This window comes from Hoplias malabaricus, chromosome 15, assembly GCF_029633855.1.
Source record: "Hoplias malabaricus isolate fHopMal1 chromosome 15, fHopMal1.hap1, whole genome shotgun sequence".
NCBI classification, from domain to species: domain Eukaryota; kingdom Metazoa; phylum Chordata; class Actinopteri; order Characiformes; family Erythrinidae; genus Hoplias; species Hoplias malabaricus.
The window spans coordinates 4,821,611-4,843,076 of record NC_089814.1 but is presented as its reverse complement, the minus strand read 5'-3'; the positions used below and the strand labels follow the sequence as shown (position 1 = coordinate 4,843,076).

The following is a 21,466-nucleotide window of genomic DNA, read 5'->3' as shown; positions in this document are numbered from 1 at the left end:
GCATATGTGATGAAGATACATGATTGAAGGACAACAATGTAGTATATAGTTCAGCAAAAGAAGCGTCATCCCAAAACATTCTCATTAAAGCACAACAGCTTATGTAAAACCAGGGGTGAGGAAATGTAAAAGCATGAAGAGATAAAGCCTACTGATGAATCCCAACCATATCCAGCAAAGCACAGAACAGGCCACGGCATCAAACACAGCCCGACCCAGTCATTTGGATACCTGGGCTTTGTCTTTTGAAGCATCTTTGGGCAAAACGGGAACTGAAGGTGACTTCCCTGCCCCAGCTGCTCCACCTGTTGTTCCCGTTCCTCCTATTCCACTCCCTGTGCTCACGGATGGAGCTTTGGCAGAAGGGATGGGTGGAGTCTGTGATGAATAACAAGTGTGAGGGCTGAGAGTCTAAACATTAGAACCATACAAGGCCATGCACAAACTTATTCAGGGTTCCGTCATGAACAAGCGCCAAGGTCACGTGCGAAAAGACAAAGGTCTGCAGCCAAAAGAAAATAATATAAAAAAAAAAAACTGAAGAAATGCTTCAGATATCCTTATAGAGGAAAACTAAGAAAACAACCTCAAGTTCAATAGATTCATTCTGTAATAGGTCTGAAAAACCCACCATTATTCCACCACCACCTCTTACTCCGATCATGACCTAATGTACCCCTTGCCCTGTGGATAACCCTTGCGATAAAACAAGTTTAATGCCCACTGAGAGAAAAACGAAGCAAACCCACAGGCAAGTAATCCATAGAGTTGAGGAGAAATTCCCAGAGACTAGAGATTGCATCAAAAAAAGACAGAGACAGCTCATGAGGAATGTAAGTGTTAAAAAGGATTATGAAGGGAGTGAAGCTTTGATGAAGAGCTGAGGAGTTGTGGAGTTATTTAATGAAATGTAAGGAAGAATCCACCAGTCCCACAAGACACTCGGGAATCTACCTGTGATGTTGCTTTAGAAGCTCCACTCTGGGTGCCTACACTGCCGACTGCTCCGGCAGGGGGTGCCCCACTGACAGAAGACCCAGTGGAGACTCCTCCACCAGCTTTAGCTCCTGCAGAAACCCCTGCAGTGCTTGTGGCTGTAGTGGATGTGAGAGCTGTAGTTGCAGTGGTGCTGCCAGCTTTTCCAGCAGAACCTGCATTGGATGACGATGCAGTCCCTTTCTGCAATGGAGATATAGTTGTCTGTCAAGTCTGATTCTTCAGAGGGACAGTTGCTTGTATTCAAAAGTATTCAAGCACTAATTTCACTTCATCTTACAGATGTGTCCGAATCAGAATGTCAGCAGTTTGATTCAAAGGGGAAAGAGGACTAAATGGAAAACTAATATTTACAACCCCAAGGCTCTTAAAAATTCACATTAGCCGCGCAACAACAGCAGTTACCAGTAACCGAGCAGGGTACAATAATAGCCTTTCTACCATTTACTACCTTGTAGCATGGTTATAAGAGCCAGATAACAGGCATTCAACAAACAGTCTAGACAAGATGACTCTAAACTGTTGTGTTACTATGGCAGTACAAAGGCAACCCACAACTCTGTTTTTATACTGAAAGAAAGGAAATGAGTCAGAAGGCAAATTCCTCTCTGGGGAAACACCACTATACAGCCCTACACGAATATCTACACACCCCTGCAAGTCTGCTACCCTAGACAGTTACCACACAAACCAGAGGGACCTCTGCTCCATTTACATTTTATATGGCAGAATAACGTACAATGTATACTTATCATCCTTCTGCTGCCTCATTATCCTGCTTAAATTATGCTTAAAATAAAGTTAGCTATCTTCTTCTTCTCATGAATCACTCATTCCTGACAGCATGTCTTACACATCATCTTCAGAGACAGAGACAAAATTTCTGACCCTCATTTCCCCACATATTTCAGAGATTGCAAGCATCTAAGAATTGCTCGTCTTTCTCAATCAGTCATTTCACAAACTGTCACAGAGACGATTTATTTTTATGGCAAAGGGATTCCAGATAGCAGAAGGGGGTTGGACCCAGCAAGACAATTAAAATCAGCCCCAGGAGTGGGGGGGGGGGACTTGCATAGACTTGCATTCCTTAATGCAATGTAAATACACCAAACCCTAAACATATGCTCTAAAAACAAGGCAAAGAAAATGCGATTAGAAAATGCACCGGTTTGTTTATCGTGTTTGAAATACGGATGTCACCATTGTTTTATTTGCACAATTCAGGCTCAGTAGCTACTGGAAACGGTTGCACTATTAACATGGAAGATAATCTCAGCTGTAGAACAGTAGGTAGATCTTGTACAGCTTTTTGGTGTAATTTAAAACCCAAAATCCATCAAAATGTAATCTAATCATACTTATTAACAATGAGTTTATGATAAAAAGGTAAACAGAGCTTTGAGGCTGAGCAGAGGTCAGTTAAGTGTCAGATGATGAAAACAACAAGCCATATTTGTTTTAAATGCTTGTTCATTCAGACAGATTCAGCAAATATCTGTTCATAGTCCTGCATTTCCTTGCAATAACCAGGTAAATAACTAAGTATTAATGAGTTAATTGACCATTACATTGATTGAATTATTCATTATAGTCAAACAAATCTATTAAAACAATATCTGTGCAAAACTACTCTCAGCTTGAAAGAAAGCAACTTGGAAATGAAAGTTAACTAGCTGTGGCCATCCCTGCTCTAGTCTCCATGAACCTCCCTCATAAGGCTTTGATGGAGGAGGACAGCCCATGAGATGACTGATTACAGTGGAACTGTACTTTGTGTATGTATGAAGGATAAGCGTATGCACTGTTGGCTGAATGGTGCTGAATTCAGGGGTTATGCTTATGACTTCTCAATCAACACAAAACACTTATTTGTTCACATTAACGTTCAGACTGGAATGCTACATCAGGTCTTTACGAAATATAATTCCAACATTCTTCGCATTCACAAGAATTTGTTGCACAGATCCATTTTGCCTCATCATCATTTCCCTAGGCCTGTAGTTTCCATCATTTTCTGTGTTACCTGTTTTTGGCTTGTGTGTTCTTTTAGAGGTGATGCTGCAGTCTGGTTCAAATTCAAAAGGCTTAACAACAGACATAGTCAGAGTCAACCATCTTCCTCTCAGTGTGAAAGGTAGATTCTAGTGCAGGCATTTTTTAGGTCATTATTACTATAGACACCTTATGGTTATTAACCATCAATAATGAAATATAATGAATTATGAAAAGTATATTTATTTTCATTCATTGGACCGCTTATCCAATTCAGGGTCGCGGTAGGTCCAGAGCCCACCCGGAATCACTGGGTGCAAAGCAGGAACACACCCTGGAGGGGGCGCCAGTCCCTCACAGGGCGACACACACACACTTACACATTCACACCTACAGACACTTTTGAGTCACCAATCCACCTACCAACGTGTGTTTTTGGGCTGAATTAATTTATGAATCAAGGTCTAAAAGTTAACAATATAGGTATGTGTGTAAGCAAACTAGTCATATGGGAAAAGACCATATAGAGAGCAGGGTCTCAAAAAAGATTGTATAATCAGTGGGGAACACAATATGACCTGCTTTATGAGGCTGAAGGTAAAGTAATATAGAAGAGAGACAGAGTGCAAAAAGGACAGTGAGGAAATAAAAGGAACGGGACTGAGGTTCTCACAGTACCTCACATTCTGCAGGTTTCACAGTGGAGACCAGCACTGCTGGGGTGGATGTGGGCTGTTTGGCCTGAGACTGTGGAGAGGGAGAGACAAGTTGACTGTTACACAAAGTACACATTTAAAAGCTGAATAGTATTGTTATATGACCTATATATCTTATTTCAGGCCATAACACCACTCTAAATACAACACAGTAGTTATTTTCATTCCGTTATCTACATTCCAAATAACATTACATTGCTGTGTCTCATATGCTATCAATGCCATGATCTAGCTCCCAAAATATAAAGTTTAATAAGCTAATGAGGTCGACTTCTGACCAACAGAAGCTGCACAAGCCTGAGGTCCAGTGAGTGGATATTAAAACCAGTAACTGTCTGCAAAATAGCTCATTAAAGATAATTTTATAGTGCCTTTGTTTGACACTGGTTTAGCAAGCCAGAGCAACTGCCACGTAGCACAGTGTAAACATGTTGGGGCTGTGCTTGGCTTGGTGTTCTGCTTCATCTGGACTACAGTTGGCCATCACTGAATCTAAAATAGCAATATTGATCATTTAGACAAATGCACCAAAGTTAAAGCTCTTAAAGCTTTTATCTGAATGCGTTGCTTTGTTTTTGTTTTTCATATCTCCCAAAAGTCAGGCTAGTCCAGTGCACACCAACTAAATTATTAAAAGACAAGGCCTCTTAACAAATGATGGCGCCAAGAGCTTTCTGGAGTTCACATTGTGTGAAGTCACAGTTCATTATGCACAGGGTCAAAAACAATGCATAAATGCTGCAAATATTATTGGGTTCCAGTTCATTTTTGGTGTCCCAGAACAGGCAAAGCCTGCCATTTTTGTATAAGTATTATTTTTGTAGAGATTTAACTAGTTTTGAGAGTCATTAACATGTTTCAAAAGCCACAGGAATGTAGGAGACACAGAGCAAGGAAGAGAGACAGAACAGCTGAGAATCTGGTTTATACACTCTCATGCTTTTTGTGAAAATAGCATAACGTTAACGCCACATTTTGTATTAGATCACTGTTCATGCTGATTTCAAATGTAACACGCATGGTTTGGATGGGATTAAAATGTACACGAAATTAGAAGTAATGTTCTCTTTTACATTATTTTATTTATTTCCCTTTGGGTAAGCAAGAATCAGTGCCCTTCTTCAAGGGTAGAGTACAGTGGATTTTACTTAGTTCCAAAAGAGAAACAATGACTTTCAGTTGACTTTAAAATGGGAAATTTAAAAATTTCCCATTTTAAAGTCAACCGAAAATCATTGTTTCTCTTTTAAAACTAGGTAAAATCCATTGTACTATATGTAAAAAACAATGTAAAACATTGTTTTGATGGGAAACATTGCATTGTAGAGAACACAGTGATTACAATGCATTTCCTAGCTGTAAAAGAGATAAAAAACAAAAGGCTGGAACAAACAGGTCTGACTTGATGGTTTTCTGTAAAATGGAGCATTACTAATAAAGCCACTCTGAATGCCTCTGTTTACATCTTAATGAAGAATTTCTTAAACATTTGTGGAATCCTTTAATGTCCTTCCCGCAGGTCATTCAGGGAATTGTGAAGGGATGTGTTGTGGGGACAAATGCCATTCCTTTGTGAAAATATCTCTTTGGACAAATTGAATGCCTGGTATGAAAAGATCAGGTTTAGTCCTGGACGTTTTTATCTCCTCTACGTAGGGGGAGACAACATTAGAAAAACGGGTGTCGCAATACTTCTAACTACATCAAATAACCACATTTTTATTCATCCATTTTTCCTTAACCACTTCTAATTCCAATTCTAAGGTTGAAACTGGGAATCACTGGGTGCAAGGCAGGAATACACCCTGGACAGGGTTTCAGTCCATATCAGGGGGGCATCACACACAGCCACACAGAGTCACTTACACCTATCTACACTTTTGCACGGCCAAGCCACCTATAAATGTGTTGATGGATTGTGGGAGGAGTAATCCAGTGTAAATCCACAAAGGCTTGCGGAGGACAAACTCGACTCCTTACAGACAGTGATCCAAGGCAGGGATTGAACCCAGGACCAATATCTTGGAGCTGTTTGGAAGAGACACCACATGCACCACCTTCATGCCATCCACAAAATATTTTCCTTAAGTTTGAAAAGTCAGAATATACATGCACTGCTGTTAAATACTGTTAATACAGTTAATACTGTTAAAACTGCGAGTACCATGAAATGTATTCACTTTCACACATGCTGTGCTATCCACAATACCCCAAATACCTAAAAGTACTGTGGTACGTTTTCAATTAATTTATCCTACATCAGAATATTGCCTAAAACTCTCTCTGTGGACCACCATTAATACTAAGCACAGCTGCTCTATTCTCAACAGGAAACAATCATACGCTCTGCGAACACTTATGTTGACACGAACAGAGGAAGTTGATGAAAAACAAATTTTATCAAAGCACATTTGGCATTTCTTTCCTTTGTGTGAATATATTAATCATTATAAACTGATTAAGAATCCCTTCTAGGAATCACATCAAAGCTTGCATACGACTGTATGAGTAGGTTGCTAGGAGTCCAGCGCAGGAAAGGAAAGTTAGTTGAGAAGCCTCTAAACCAGAAATACTGCTTATCAATGAACCCTTTCACTGATGGACACTTTTTACACCGTAAGTAGGACACAACAGGTTAAACTTTATGCTAGCAGTCTTTCCACTCCATGCCAAAATCGTGGTGTTGTATATACTGTACAGAGCATGCAGGCCTTGTGTCATGTACATAAACAATTCTATGAAACAAGGGAGGAAACTGATCTCTCAACTTCCTTTACTGAGACTTTGCTCATCTATTTCACTGCTCATCATCTATTACTTTTGGCTTATAAACTCTTCTAAAACTGCTTACTGCTGTAAGAAAACTGACCCTTGTTAACTACTAGATGTTGAATGGTGTTGTGTATTCCAGTAAGAGCTACAGGAACATAATTAACTTATTTGGTAACAGTTGATCCTGCCTGCAAATCAGGAGGAGGAATCTTTCTCTGCTGGAAAGAGAGAGTTTGCTGTTCATCCCACATGTCCTCAAGCATTATTTGGCTCCAGTAGCTTTATTACTCATCTTGCTGACACACATTCATATCATTTTCTGCACAGTTCGTAAAACTCCTTTCAGAACATTTTTAACCCTATACAAAAAGTTAAAATTACTAGCAAGCTTTAAGGACTTCAGGAGCATACCAGTATTACTGGGTGGATTAGCAAGTATTTGGGCAAGACACCAACCCTCCCCTTAACGCTACACTACAAACAAAGGTGCACACTCATTGGAAACCTATGTGTGGTAGTTAAGATTGAACAGAGTACATAATTTTAAGTTGCAATGCAAACCAAAGACAGGTTCTCTAGCACTTATTTATAGAGCCACTCAGAGGTATCTAGAAGCAAGTAAACACTGGTTCAGTTTTACAAAACCCATATTCTTTAAAAACACAAAGCAACCTTGATAGAGAATACAGGGCAGGTCTAATCTTTGTATTTAGTTTTTTTTTTTTCTTAATTAAAGTGCTAACATAATTTGTAAGCACTGAAAGAAATAAGATTTGTTATTTGTGAATCCAACGTTTTAAATACATTTTTAGTTGCAAATCACTATCCAATAAACATCTGCTTATTTGACCTTGATCAGAGGTCTTCTGGGATTCTGATCCAGGTTTCAGTCAGGGATTTTAAATGTAATATGACACTACACCTGGCCAGTCAGGGCCAACTACGCAGTTGCAGTTATAGTGTAATTCTGGTCAGCCATTATAAATCCTGGCTTGGAAGCTAGATCCAAGGTCTCAATATTGCCTTATATTTGATGTGATATGTGTATGGCTTCTCATACCCAAAAATATCCAATTATTTTCGACATGTTTACATGTTGTTTTTGTTATTGTATCCTACAAGTCTTTAATATTAGCAGACATTTTTTTTTCACTGTGTCAGCAGGGAAGTGCATCACAAGAATCAACCAAGATAGTAAACGAGAAAAGCAGATAAAAGCTCAGATACTACAATACTGTTTGAGCTGTGGCTTCAGCTAAAATTTATTTGCAGTCTAAAGGCCTTTTAATTCAATTTACTCTCTTGCTAGTCTTAGCTGAAAATTATGTTGTCAGAGCATTCCTCTTATTTTCTAAATAGGGTTCATTAATAATTATGTATATACACCTTTAAATGATCTGCCTGCCAGGCCGGACCTTCCCCACAACCCCACAAGCACAGTCATATGACTCAACCAACCAAATCTGTGCTCGCACACAGACTCTAAATGCCTCAGCATATCTGTGAACAGAACACACTCCTATTCATCTTCTGAAAACACAACATGATATCACCATAAACAAAATGTCCCACCTCTCCGCAGAAGGGGAGCTACTTATTTCCTATGGTTTCCCCAAACACTGGCAGCAGCCTCAGTAACTGGCTAGCACAGCTGCACTTTGGACACACAGATCACTGAGGCCACTCTTTTCTAAAACCCCCAGTGTGACCCTGGGATGAAGTGAGGAGGGGGCTTGTGGGGTAGAAATAGAAACAGATTCAAAAGTGTCTGTATAAAGCAGCACGACTTTAGCTTTGATTTCCACATGGCTATCGTTTAGACAAAACACACTGCAGTGGGGTTTGGAAGAGGGGGACTCACGGGGTCCCCCAAGCCCTCAGAGTGTCTAAAGAGATTTCTTATTTATGAGAATTGCCATGCTTTTTAACTTTAGTACTAGTTTTGTCTCACTGAGATGGTCAGAAAAAAACATGGTTAAATTGAGCATGGTGAAATGCTCAAATGAAAACCAAAGATAAACTGAATGGAAAAGAATATCTGTGGTTTTAAGGCAGATACTCCCAAAGGTAGCTGAACTGAAGCTCTAACATGTCAGATTAATCACTAACAGAGTCAGTCAGCCATTAGAAAACAATGGCCAGCACCTTACTGAAGAAGTCAATGCACAACCATAACATGAAAAGCAAAAATGTATTTATATGTTTGCTACAAGCTTCAAATTAAATATACAATGTCTTTTACTACATTTAATGTAGACATGCCAAAAACTGTTTGCATTAATAGCTAGCAGCTTAGTAACACCCTCCTACAGATGTTAACACACTATTACAGTCCCATAGGAGCACTACAACCAATTAGGATTAACATAAAAGCATTTTTATTATTTTATTTCGAGCACCAGTTCTAATGGTCAAGCCTCATCACTGAATTTGGGGAAATGAGCACCATGTTCCGGATATAAATTCATCTCATCTTACAATACAATTATAACGATTTCAAATGTCACTGAACATACAAAGTTTAAATCTTTTCAAACTGGTTTGAGCATCTGAACCACAGCCCAGCTTTCAGCTCAGTGCTAATGGGTCAAACATGCTGGAGTTACCAAGCCCTAGACACACCCAAGGAGGTTATACAGGTTACACAGTCTGTGAAATATTCTCCGCAAACACTAAAGACAATGCGAAATTAGGTGAACATTGCATTACCGGCATTGTGAGGCATAGTTTAGACTAAACTACAAAGGAACATGTGTTTTGATTTAACCGGGCAGCCTGTACTTCACTGCACTTTTAATCAGCACATATCTCATAATTGTCATTTAATGAGCGACATGCACAACAGTAACCTCACCGAGTGTTAACTCACTTCTTTTTCATCTTTTTCCTCCATTTCTCTCTCTTTTCTGCTCTTTTCCATTAAAAGATGTGATGACTAATGCTTGGCCCCACCCCTGACGTCATACAAACACAAGCACACACTTTCTCTCTATTGCTATGGAAAGTAAATACAGAGGGTGGCACAGCCCTGGTTAGAAGCTATAGCTGTATGTACTTCTTGAAACAGTTTTGCCTTCAAGGCTTTAGCTGAGTTCATATTATGTACTAGAAATCTATTGTCGTTATCCCAAAACTAAACTTATGTTTAGATATCTACAAAGTTTGAAGGCAGCAGCCATTTTATATATATTTTTTTACATAACTTAAAATGGAATGATGAATGGACCTTTATAAAAGCTACAATAATGTGGAATCAATTCCAGTTACACATACTTCAGTTAAATGAAATAAATATTTAGTCTGCTCTACCATTGTAAAATGAATTTTAATAATGACTTTAAATTTAGAATACATGATTTCTTGATCAATGACTATGTGCTGAGTAAACCAGAAGGAAGCGTTGTTTAGTACGGCACATAAAACACGGACAACTTCGATACTTTGATAGTCTTCAGTTAAAGTAGCTTTGTTCATAACTGAATGACATGTTTCCAGCTTTGTAGTACACACCACGGACTCAGGACTGCACAGGTTGTTACTTGCATGCAGCCAAGCCTATAATCTTAAGTGTGAAGAAGAGGAAAGCAGGCCATGCTTATTCATTTATTATTGACTTGTGGATGCAGAATGAAAGCAGATGTTTTACTGTGCATTTAAAAAAATCTTATTCCTACTTCTGCTATTCGAATGATGTCTAAACCCAATGTATATGCACAACTTGTTTGTTGTGGTACACAGTTGTGTGTGTGTGTGTGTGTATATATATGTTACCTGACCATTAACTAGTCAATCGTCGACACTGTGTCATTTGCATGGCATCTTAGCTTATGGTAAGCAGATGGCAGGGACCATTTTATTTTACATATCTTCCTCCAGCACATAGTTACAAACCTAAGCTAATTCTGCAGACCATAATCAGATGTGACATTAGATTTATATCTAAACAATCCAGCTCTAAAAGAGCCTTGTGCCTGGACACAATATTATACTTGAATAGCTCATGTTTCTCTTAATGCGTTGCTACTAGCTAAACACTTCAGGCCTTAAATACAATGCAGCATTTGTGTAGTTTAAAAGCACTAGATTAAAGTTGTTCCACAGCAAAAGTTATTGATGACAACAATCAATAATGCCTTGCAATATGGGCTGCTGTTAGTGAGAAAACCTATGTTGTTTTCAATGTAAAAACCCTGTCTCCAAATCAAAGTTAGTTAAGGAAACCACCCTTATAAAGACAGACAAAAACTTCTGAGTGTTCAACCAGTAATTGTCATGATACAGTGATTTTACAGACGACATCAGGCAACAATAAAACAAGCGCTGGCAATTTATAGCAAGCTGTATGCCTTCCCCATCATTTTTTTTCCCATGAACTGTGGTGTTGGCAGCTTGTGCCACAGTATGATCAGGTAGAAGCAGGAAACCACAGAAAACAGAAGACGTGTGGGTACATACCATCTGGGTCAGACAGTGAGTCCTTTTCTATAGATCCTTATGTGATAGGCTCCACAAGCAAAGTATGAAGAAATTGTTGTGACAACTACAATACAGAAGGTAATTGTATTCCACACACTCAACACTCGCACACACTCAGAGGAACACTCCCCACAAAAAAAGAAGTTCAAAGCTCCTCCCTGCAGACATGACGGACAGGACAGAGAACACCAAGCCCCTCCCTCCTTCACAACAACATGGCTCCATCGGCGAGGCTCATTGGCTAGAAGAAGCTCCAGCTCCTCCCTCTCCCTTTTGTAGACAGGAAAAATAAACAAATTGTTTCCATACCACAAAGAGGACACTGCTTTTTGTTTAAGAATCACGCAAGTTAAAGTGAGTGAGTTTGGCCTTGTGTTGGTGAGACGTAATACATGATTTTGTAGAGAGTTGAGTTAGTGTTGGCTTAGCTGCAGGACCAAAATGCGTCTCACTGCAAGCCTGAAGCCTGCTTGGCAGGGCGTGACTGTTACACTCACTGCTTAGGAATCTACACCACTGAGCTTCGCAGATTACCAAAAACACAGGACCACACCCAGAAATAAAGGGAGAAAGGGAGAGAGAGCAAAGAAAAAGAAGAGAGAGAGAGAGCTTCACAACAGGCTGGAAAGTAAAGCATACAGAAACTCACAAAATAGGAAACAGGCTCTAAGTGTAGGAGAAGCAGGGGAGTCAGTAGAGCAGTGAAGAAATTAAAAAATAAAAGAGTATCAAAAGAATCCGCTGTTCTAAACACAAGTACTGGTGAGCCTGCACAAATGAGGCTACTGGAGAAAAGCCAGCTCTTATGCAAGTGGAACACGTGGTCCAGCTAGGGACACCACAGCACTGTTTAAGAGCACTTCCTAGCCTCAGTAACAAAAGGCTCCTCGGGCTTGATGTCTCAGAGCGGATGCCTGTATGCTTCCATTACTTATGAGAACAGCACCACCTGCTGCATGACCGAAAGACCTGCAAGAACCTACTTTCCCCATCAGAACTAAGAGAACTTCTCAAAGGCCATTCAGAGGTGAAAGGAAATGAGACAACATTTCTGTAGATCTGAAATAACGCACAAGTGAATCAGTGATGAGGCAGCAGCAATCACAGATCACTTCACATATCTGAGCAGGAGTGACTGCTGGCTAATCAGGAAGAAACTGTTGATGGGCCGACCTGTACTAGGATGACCAGATCTGGGGGGGGGGGGTGTCTCGCCCCTCTCTGCTGTTGTAATGCTTAGCTGAACCTATGTGTGCTTTTAGGTCCATATCTCTGTATCTTCAGATCTCAGATCTCTGTATTCATTGTTTACATCACTGAATGCGTTTGGAGCGTAGAATATAGGATATTTATTGGCACAGAATGGCAAATTTAATCAAAAACAAACTATATATATAGCTTTTGTGCTAATAAATAGGTGTAATTGCCCTGGAAGGAAAACGAATCCTAATCAACCAAGTTCATCTTGGTTGAAAAGCCAAGTTTTTTTTAATGCATTCACTCTCATTCCTTGGCTTGTTTTTGCATTCAAAAGTGGGGCGGTGTCTGAAGGATGTGGGCAAGTTGCCAACTAAGTATGAGGCTAAACTAGTACCCCACCCGTACACAGCTTTTAACCCAATCAGAGGAGGGATGATGATCTCAGCATGAATCTGGCCAGGTGAGAGAATGTTTTGCTTCTGAAGCAGTCAGTCTGCTCCACCAGTGATCTGTTGTGTGAAACAGGAAGGATACAAGACCAATTAATATTATTTACTTTTTGCAAAAGGCAAAACACATTTTACATGATTATGGTCAGCAAAGATTTAGTTTTATCCATGACTACACAACTCCTATATATTAAAAAATAAATATTAAAAACTGAGGTATTGTGCACCAGTGAATTCAAATAATATATTTTTTTTTCAAACATTTAAGCTAATGTAAACATCTATCTATCTAACTATCATTACACTTATATAGCGCCTTTCTAGACACCCAAGGACGCTTTACAATCCACACTGCTCAGAACGCTCAATCCACACACACACTGGCGAGAAGCGGCAGCCAAACGCACACAGCGTACTCTCCACCAGGAACGACCGTCCACCTGGAGGACTGCATCGGGCACTAGGGGTTCACCCAGGACAGAGCGCCAATTCATATCTGGGCATACACACATACACTCACACACCAGGACAGTTATGAGAGGAGCCTCCATGTTTTTGCACTGTGGGAGGAAACCCACGCAGACACAGGGAGAACATGGAAACTCCACCCAGATGGGACTTGAACCCAAGATCCTAGCGAACGTGCTCACCACTAAGCTATTTAAAATGTGATACAACAGCATCTTGTACAATTCCGAAGCACAGCATTTTAAATTATTGAACTCAACATTTTTCAGACATGTCAGATGTCAGCGTAAATTCATTAGGTTGAAAAGGTTAATTGTACCATCCTCTAAAGCACACCCACCTTAATAGCAGATGTTGTAAAGTCATTTGTGGGTGGAGCACAGACAAGTTCATTGTATCAGTGTGGTGAGAAAAGTAAAGAATTATAAAGTACCAGTTCGGCGGACACCACCTCATAAACACACAAAAGCAGCATGCAACTATCATTATGACTTTACCTTTGAACAAAGGTGTGAATGTGAGCGGTGAACAGGTTTGCAGTTATACAGGAATATTCAAAAGGCCTGGAACTACATTAATAACATTCATTCTTATGAATAAATATTCATCCATCCGCTGTATCCCTTCAGACTTTATTAAACTTTTTGTGAAAAATTGAATTGAGGAACGGTGCTATACAGTGTTCAACATTAATGACTGCTCTGAAATACCAAGTCAGGGCAGAAGCAGTGAAAATAACTTGCCTGGTCATGTAAGCTGGCATTCAGCATCTGGGCATAATTTACACTACACTTGATATTGCCTTTGCTTGACTTTCACTGTATGCAACTGGATATATTTTACACAGATTCACAAAGTCTTATCTTAAGAACGCAATTTCAATATTATACTGCGTTTCCAACCATATCAAATTAAATTAATGCATTTCTATATAACAGTAATCCACATAGATGTACTTCCAGTTTTTATATTTTATAATGTTTACATGGTATAGATATCAGCATCTACAGATACACTATGCAGTGGACATACACATTTCTCTCTGAAAACAAGAGTTCGTACCCCTTTGCTTCAATAACAGATCTTAGAATTCAAAAAAGGCTTTAGACTAGATGTCAACCTTTCTGTGAGTATTTGAGGGTGTTCAGCCATGAGAGCATTACTCATTAATCTCATGCCAGGTCAAGTACCTGTGTTGCATAATCAGTTCTGAATCCCAAACACCACTCCAGTTCATCCTAAACTCTGAGCCCCATCACTCCAAGGCAAAGTCTAGAGGAATAAAACACTATATAATACTATATAATGTACAGTAAGGGTAATCACAACTGAAACGGCTGCTATTGCTAATTATTTTAATGTTAGAAATTCTACTAACTATTTCAGTGATCTAATACAAATTTAAGGCTGTAAATACAAGGGATGTTCTCTCTAGAGCTTGAAATAAATGTTATAATTAGAGCTACTGCGCACACTTTCAGCAGTTGTGTGTTTTCAATTTCTCTCTCTCTCTCTCTCTCTCTCTCTCTCTAAATCAATACAACTGCTTTACATTTAGATATATTTAACTGTAGATTCTGCTTAGGTATGGCTTTCCAAGGTCTTATTCATTTTGGTGATCAGTGGTCACTCCCTCAGAGTAAATCCATGAATCCAGGCATAATTAAGACCTACTGAGGTCTTTTGTTAATGTTCTTTTAGTCTGTGGTGCAACACAGTTTCCATGAGTCTAAACACAAACTCTGTGACTGAGAACACAAACACAAATAGCCCTCTCGGTTACCCAATGTGTGACAATATCTCACGTGAATGGAAAACATGAGCCACAAACACACCAAAAAATGAATGAATGTAAGGTTTGTGATAGGTTCCCATTAGAACCTGAGGCACAGGAACTAATTCAGTGACTGCATTTACACAGGCATCTTGTGCTAGAATATAGCCAAGGAGTGTGTTTGCCTTGGTGCAGCCATGAGCTCAGAGCCAAGAGACACAGAGCTGAGAAATCTGACGGCATTCTTCAGAAGCAAGCCCAGGCTCAAGTTCACAAACCTACATAGACGGAAATAACAGAAACTATGGTGAATCTCAGTGGTGCAATAGATCTGCTTCATTCAGATAAATTGAACACAGCCTCAGGCCGTAGGGCTGTGTGTTTCATTACCGTGGTTGAGATCAATAGTGACCACTGACATAGCGCAGAGACAGTTCAACAAACCTGTGTGCTATCGAGCAAAAACTGTGATGTGAGATGAACCATCAGTGGCCAATTTATTATTCGTCTACAAATGGACACTGTTTACTGTTATAAACGTGTCCAATACTGAACATTAAGTAAATATTTCGTTTTTAGTCATTGTTGGGAATTTCTTTTAAACAAACAGTCAATGAGTCACACATGGGCTTTATTCACCCATTTCCTTTGGGATAAACTGGAATGATATCTGTGATCCAGAACTCATTATCCATCATCAGTACCTGACCTCATAATTGTTCTCGTGGCTGAATATCCTGTGGCCAGCAAATCCTCAAAGAAACGTACGCAAATCTAGTTTAAAAAACCATCCAAAGTACAATTACTCCAACAAAGAACTGGACAAACTACTTAGTAATACTAGTTTCACCCCTAGTTTCAGAATAAATGTTGCCTAAACGGGCATCCACAAACTTTAAAGTATATTTGTATGAGTTGCAATAAGGTACCAAATGTTTGTTTTTGTACTGACACAAAAATTACAAATTTGTTAAATAATAATAATAATAACACGCTATTTTATTATGTTATTATTGTTAATATCTGTGCTTAGCTATAAGAAATAAGCAGGTGATAAGTCAGCAGGTCATTACTTGGCTGTCAGTGAACACCACCACACAATCACAAGGGCTGATTTACTAAACCTCACTGACACATCACCACCAGTAACAACCCCTGATTGAGTGAAGTAAATGTCATCACATCACTGATTGTGTTACTGGGACAGCATGAGCTGTCTTTAGCCATGCCACACAGTGTACATGATATAAGCTTATGAGCTTATAGTTTATATGTAAAAATTGTTTATAAACTGTTTGTTTTCCTCATAAAACAGTCACATTAGTATAAAGATGAAAAACATATAAACATTGTATAAACATTGCGAAATGATCTCGTGTGCACGAGAGTTTTAGCTTGTTCCCTACCCAAATTTCCTCAACTGCACCAGATATCTAATGCCTGGTATAATTTACCTAATCCATGCAAAGGCTGGAGTGCACTGAGAAGAGCTTAAGAGAGAAAAAAACCTGTTTATCTGTATTTATTCCAATGTTACATAGATTTTTGCTGGAGTTGTTGAGATAAACAGCTGTAAAAGTGTTCTTGGCTGCCTCAGACATCTGCACAATGCCACACATAATCACAGATTCTGTCAAGCCCAGTATTTTCAGATCTATAAAAATGGGCGAGAACAAGAAATGAACACTGCACCTGTTTTTTTCCTTTCAGTGCCTGTGTGTTCATGGTCTGCTGAACCCACAGAATCAGAGCAGCAGCAAAGCACAGGTGCCTGAGGTTCCACATGAAATCACTGTAGAGAAAGTTGTCAGCGCTGTGTGATGCTGAACAGGGATGGCACAGCGCACTTTAGGTATGTGCAGTAGGAGGCGCTCGGATAGCAGCCCAAAACAGAACAGAGACCAGGGCTAAACTTGAACAGAGACTAACAAACAAAAGGCTTGATGCTTAAATGGCAATTAATTACATCTCCAAGTAAGGTAGGAGTATGAACTGATTTTATATTGAAATCGCAAATTAAATGAGTAATTTTCAAATCATATAAGCCTCAGGTTTGATTCTTATTTTACAAGCTTTAAGTGGGGAACACAGCACTTGTGAACTGGCTGTAGATGAGTCTGAAGCAACCAACCACAAGCTGTGACAAGACAACCACAACTTAGTGGCCGCTGAGGCGTGACACAGTCAAAAAAGTGGATGTGGTGGTTAAAAAACATGGATAAAAACCTGGATATCTGCAACTATAGAAAATAATCAGAATTTAACATGCCTTCACAATATTGATGAGAAATATCTCCCTCACATAATGCAGCCCTAGGTCCAGGAATACCTCTGTGATAAGGGGCTTGGGAAATTACACCCACATAAACACGTTACAGCCCTCTTAAGGATGGCAGTGAAATAAACTACTACAGAGCAACTTGGAACCTTATATGGACTTTTACACTGATAAAGATCTACTTCCATAGCAAACACAAATAAACAAATCTCCTTTTAAGCACCATTACTTCTTAGACAAACACACCCCCTGACACTGACATATTCTATTTTTAAGTCCACTTTAAACATGCCTGTCCATGATAAAAATGTGTTGCAAAATCCCAAGAAGGGAATGGGCTTTTAACACTTTTAAGACCAGTTGTTGTTAAGGATGACTCTTTTTTTCAATTAAAATGCTTCTCAGTGTTGGCTTGCAGGTCGGCATTCACAAGGCTACACAACACTTGCACAAGCCTCTCAGGACCAGTGACATGAAGCTACACACATATGTATAAAGGCTTTCTGACAAGGTTTAGCTGCAAGTTATAACAATGTGTGATTTTATATGGCTTCAAAGCGAATAAAACCAACAAAACCCTTTTTGTAAGCCTCAGTAAATACCAGTGTAGGCTTATGTCAGTGATCAGGGATGCATCAGCTTCATGGGACGATGTTGATAGGCAACATTTTTGTGCACAGATCTGCTGATGCTGATACAAAACCTTTATACAAAGCTAAAGCTGAGACTGCATGCATCTATATTAAAATTATAGACATTTGTCATTTATTTCTTCATTTTAAAAAAGTTGTCTAGCATCTCCAAGACCTACTACTTCATCAAGTACTGGATTAAAACACTGGTCTTTTCTTAGCATCTGTCTTGTGCTGATCACTTGTACCTTTATATAATTCTGATATTGTCGGCTTATGCAGGGGTCCAGTAGCTTTGCTAAAACTGCTCTTCTGTGAAGTGCAATCAAATTCTGTGTCCAGATCTGGACTGTTTTCCTAGCAGTGTCCTCACATTCCATTCTTCACCCCTCCTCCTAAAACTCCGGCTGACTTGGGCCACAGCCAGCATCTCTGCCTTTTGCCCTGCCCTCTTTGTGATTGTGCAAAAGCTCAGCAAATCAAAACCTGCACCCAAACATTGTCTGTAAACACGGCACCTTAGCTGTATCCACACGGCAAGCACAAGCCTTACACACACACCACGTACACTGCCACTGACCCAGACAAACTCTCGTATACACACACAAATATTCATGCCCACACAAAGAGCCTCTTACTGAAATCTGCCAGTGTTTATATCTAGTAAGAGTGACCTGTTGCTCCACTGTCACGTCCCGCAGGGCTGGAGTGTCCCGTGGGCCCAGAAACCAGCTGAAGAATTGGCCCATGTTGGCTGCCGGCTTGCTCTGTGCGAGTGTGTATGAGAGTGAGTGTCAGTAACTTTCCCCTCACACTCTCACACTCAGTTCCTCCTCTCTCCGCTACAGCATGCTCCAGACACAGAGAGAAAGGGAGGAGGGGAAACTGAAGGGGAGGGGCTGGGGCAGCGAGGGCGGACCTTGTCTCAGAAATAGCACATAGAGGAGGAATAGGACTAGAGAAAGTTAATGGCTGAAGGGGGCTAATTTGGGAATCATTGAGCTGATGCACTGGTATTTGGGAGGTCTTTCTTAAAGCATGATTTTACCATCAGTTAGGACTGTCCAGCAAGAGGAACAGAAAGTGAGAGAAGAAGGGAGGCAGGGGTTGAGGGGGACATGGAGCAAACCTGCTTAAAGTTAGCAGAATGTGAGGTCGACATGGCCAGACATCTGTCATTTGCTGCTTGAGACCAAATGTAAAAGTTTTGCTCATCTCCTTAAATAAAAATGTCACCCAAACTCAAATCCTCACTCACATAAGTACGTAATTTACATATTACATTACATACATTTACATACATAATTTCACGGACATCACTGATTTGGGGAAATGTTTGGACATTTTTGGACCAATATTGAGGGTTAAAGGGAATGTTTACAATTATGGGAAAACTATTCTCTGGTTTGCTGTGTTTACTTTCATGCAGTTAGTTTTTGTATGTCTAACACAAATCCATGTGTATTTAGGAATCACTTGAACAGCTCTTTTTCCTAACATTCTCTTCATTATTTTGGTGCATAAGCCATAGTTTCATCATCTGTCCAGTGCACTATGAAGGAAGCACAGTGCCATTTGAGGCACAGTCTCATGACTGATGACAACAGCACTAAGCGTATGTGTACAGGGAAAAAGATGCATGAAATCTGACCTGCTGTTCATGTCACATAGCCATGAATCAGATACGTACCCACTCTTAAAAGAGCTAAAAATGTTCTGTAAACAATGCCATAAAGGAATCACTTTTGTTTCCATTAAGCCATTTTTGCTAAGAAATTTTAAATTGACAAGACAGAAAAAAGACAAAAAGACAAGACAGCTTTATTTAGATAACATACTTAAAAAGACACAGGTGTCGACCAAAGTGCTACACAATCAGTAAGAAAATTTTAAAAGTATACAAAGGTATCACTCTGTAGCACATTTATTCTTGACAGCAACCACATTCATTCATTCATTCATTATCTGTAAGCGCATATCAAGTTCAGGGTCACGGTGGGTCCAGAGTCTACCTGAAATCATTGGGCGCAAGGCGGGAATACACCCTGGAGGGGGCGCCAGTCCTTCACAGGGCAACACACTCACACACACACATTCACTCACACACTCACACCTACGGACACTTTTGAGTCACCAATCCACCTACCAATGTGTGATTTTGGATCATGGGAGGAAACCGGAGCAAGCGGAGGAAACCCACGCAGACACAGGGAGAACACACCACATTCCTCACAGACAGTCACCCAGAGGAAACCCACGCAGACACAGAGAGAACACACCACACTCCTCACAGACAGTCACCTGGAGGAAACCCACGCAGACACAGAGAGAACACACCACACTCCTCACAGACAGTCACCCGGAGGAAACCCACGCGGACACAGAGAGAACACACCACACTCCTCACAGACAGTCACCCGGAGGAAACCCACGCAGACACAGGGAGAACACACCACACTTCTCACAGACAGTCACCTGGAGGAAACCCACGCAGACACAGGGAGAACACACCACACTCCTCACAGACAGTCATCCAGAGGAAACCCACGCGAACACAGGGAGAACACACCACACTCCTCACAGACAGTCACCCGGAGGAAACCCACCCGGACACAAGGAGAATACACCACACTCCTCACAGACAGTCACCCGAAGGAAACCCACACTCCTCACAGACAGTCACCCGAAGGAAACCCATGCGGACACAGGGAGAACACACCACATTCCTCACAGACAGTCACCCGGAGGAAACCCACGCAGACACAGAGAGAACACACCACACTCCTCACAGACAGTCAACCAGAGGAATCCCAAGCAGACAGAGGGAGAACACACCACACTCCTCACAGACAGTCACCCGGAGGAATCCCACGCAGACAGAGGGAGAACACACCACACTCCTCACAGACAGTCACCCGGAGGAAACCCACACGGACACAGGGAGAACACACCACACTCCTCACAGACAGTCACCCAGAGGAATCCCACGCAGACAGAGGGAGAACACACCACACTCCTCACAGACAGTCACCCGGAGGAAACCCACGCAGACACAGAGAGAACACACCACACTCCTCACAGACAGTCACCCGGAGGAAACCCACGCAGACACAGGGAGAACACACCACACTTCTCACAGACAGTCACCTGGAGGAAACCCACGCAGACACAGGGAGAACACACCACACTTCTCACAGACAGTCACCTGGAGGAAACCCACGCAGACACAGGGAGAACACACCACACTCCTCACAGACAGTCATCCAGAGGAAACCCACGCGAACACAGGGAGAACACACCACACTCCTCACAGACAGTCACCCGGAGGAAACCCACCCGGACACAAGGAGAATACACCACACTCCTCACAGACAGTCACCCGAAGGAAACCCACACTTCTCACAGACAGTCACCTGGAGGAAACCCACGCAGACACAGGGAGAACACACCACACTCCTCACAGACAGTCATCCAGAGGAAACCCACGCGAACACAGGGAGAACACACCACATTCCTCACAGACAGTCACCCGGAGGAAACCCACGCAGACACAGAGAGAACACACCACACTCCTCACAGACAGTCAACCAGAGGAATCCCAAGCAGACAGAGGGAGAACACACCACACTCCTCACAGACAGTCACCCGGAGGAAACCCACGCAGACACAGAGAGAACACACCACACTCCTCACAGACAGTCACCCGGAGG

At 40.9% G+C, this 21,466-nt stretch overlaps 1 protein-coding gene across 21 annotated transcripts in view; it reads right to left on the bottom strand.

Annotated features, from left to right (window-relative positions):
• Window positions 1-21,466, bottom strand: part of cast (calpastatin) — a 49,505-nt gene that overhangs the window by 17,955 nt on the left and 10,084 nt on the right. For 5 of the 21 annotated variants that reach the window (XM_066645230.1, XM_066645232.1, XM_066645231.1 and 2 more), the window contains exons 1-4: window positions 18,395-18,593; window positions 3,670-3,738; window positions 955-1,179; window positions 232-378 (exon numbers count right to left, since the gene is read on the bottom strand). In XM_066645230.1, coding sequence (XP_066501327.1) covers window positions 232-378; window positions 955-1,179; window positions 3,670-3,738; window positions 18,395-18,505 — 552 coding nt within the window. In that variant the 5' untranslated portion in view covers window positions 18,506-18,593. Of the gene's footprint in view, window positions 1-231; window positions 379-954; window positions 1,180-3,669; window positions 3,739-10,934; window positions 11,169-18,394; window positions 18,594-21,466 lie in introns of those variants that run through there. The other 16 variants (XM_066645235.1, XM_066645241.1, XM_066645242.1 and 13 more) reach the window with 9 other exon arrangements.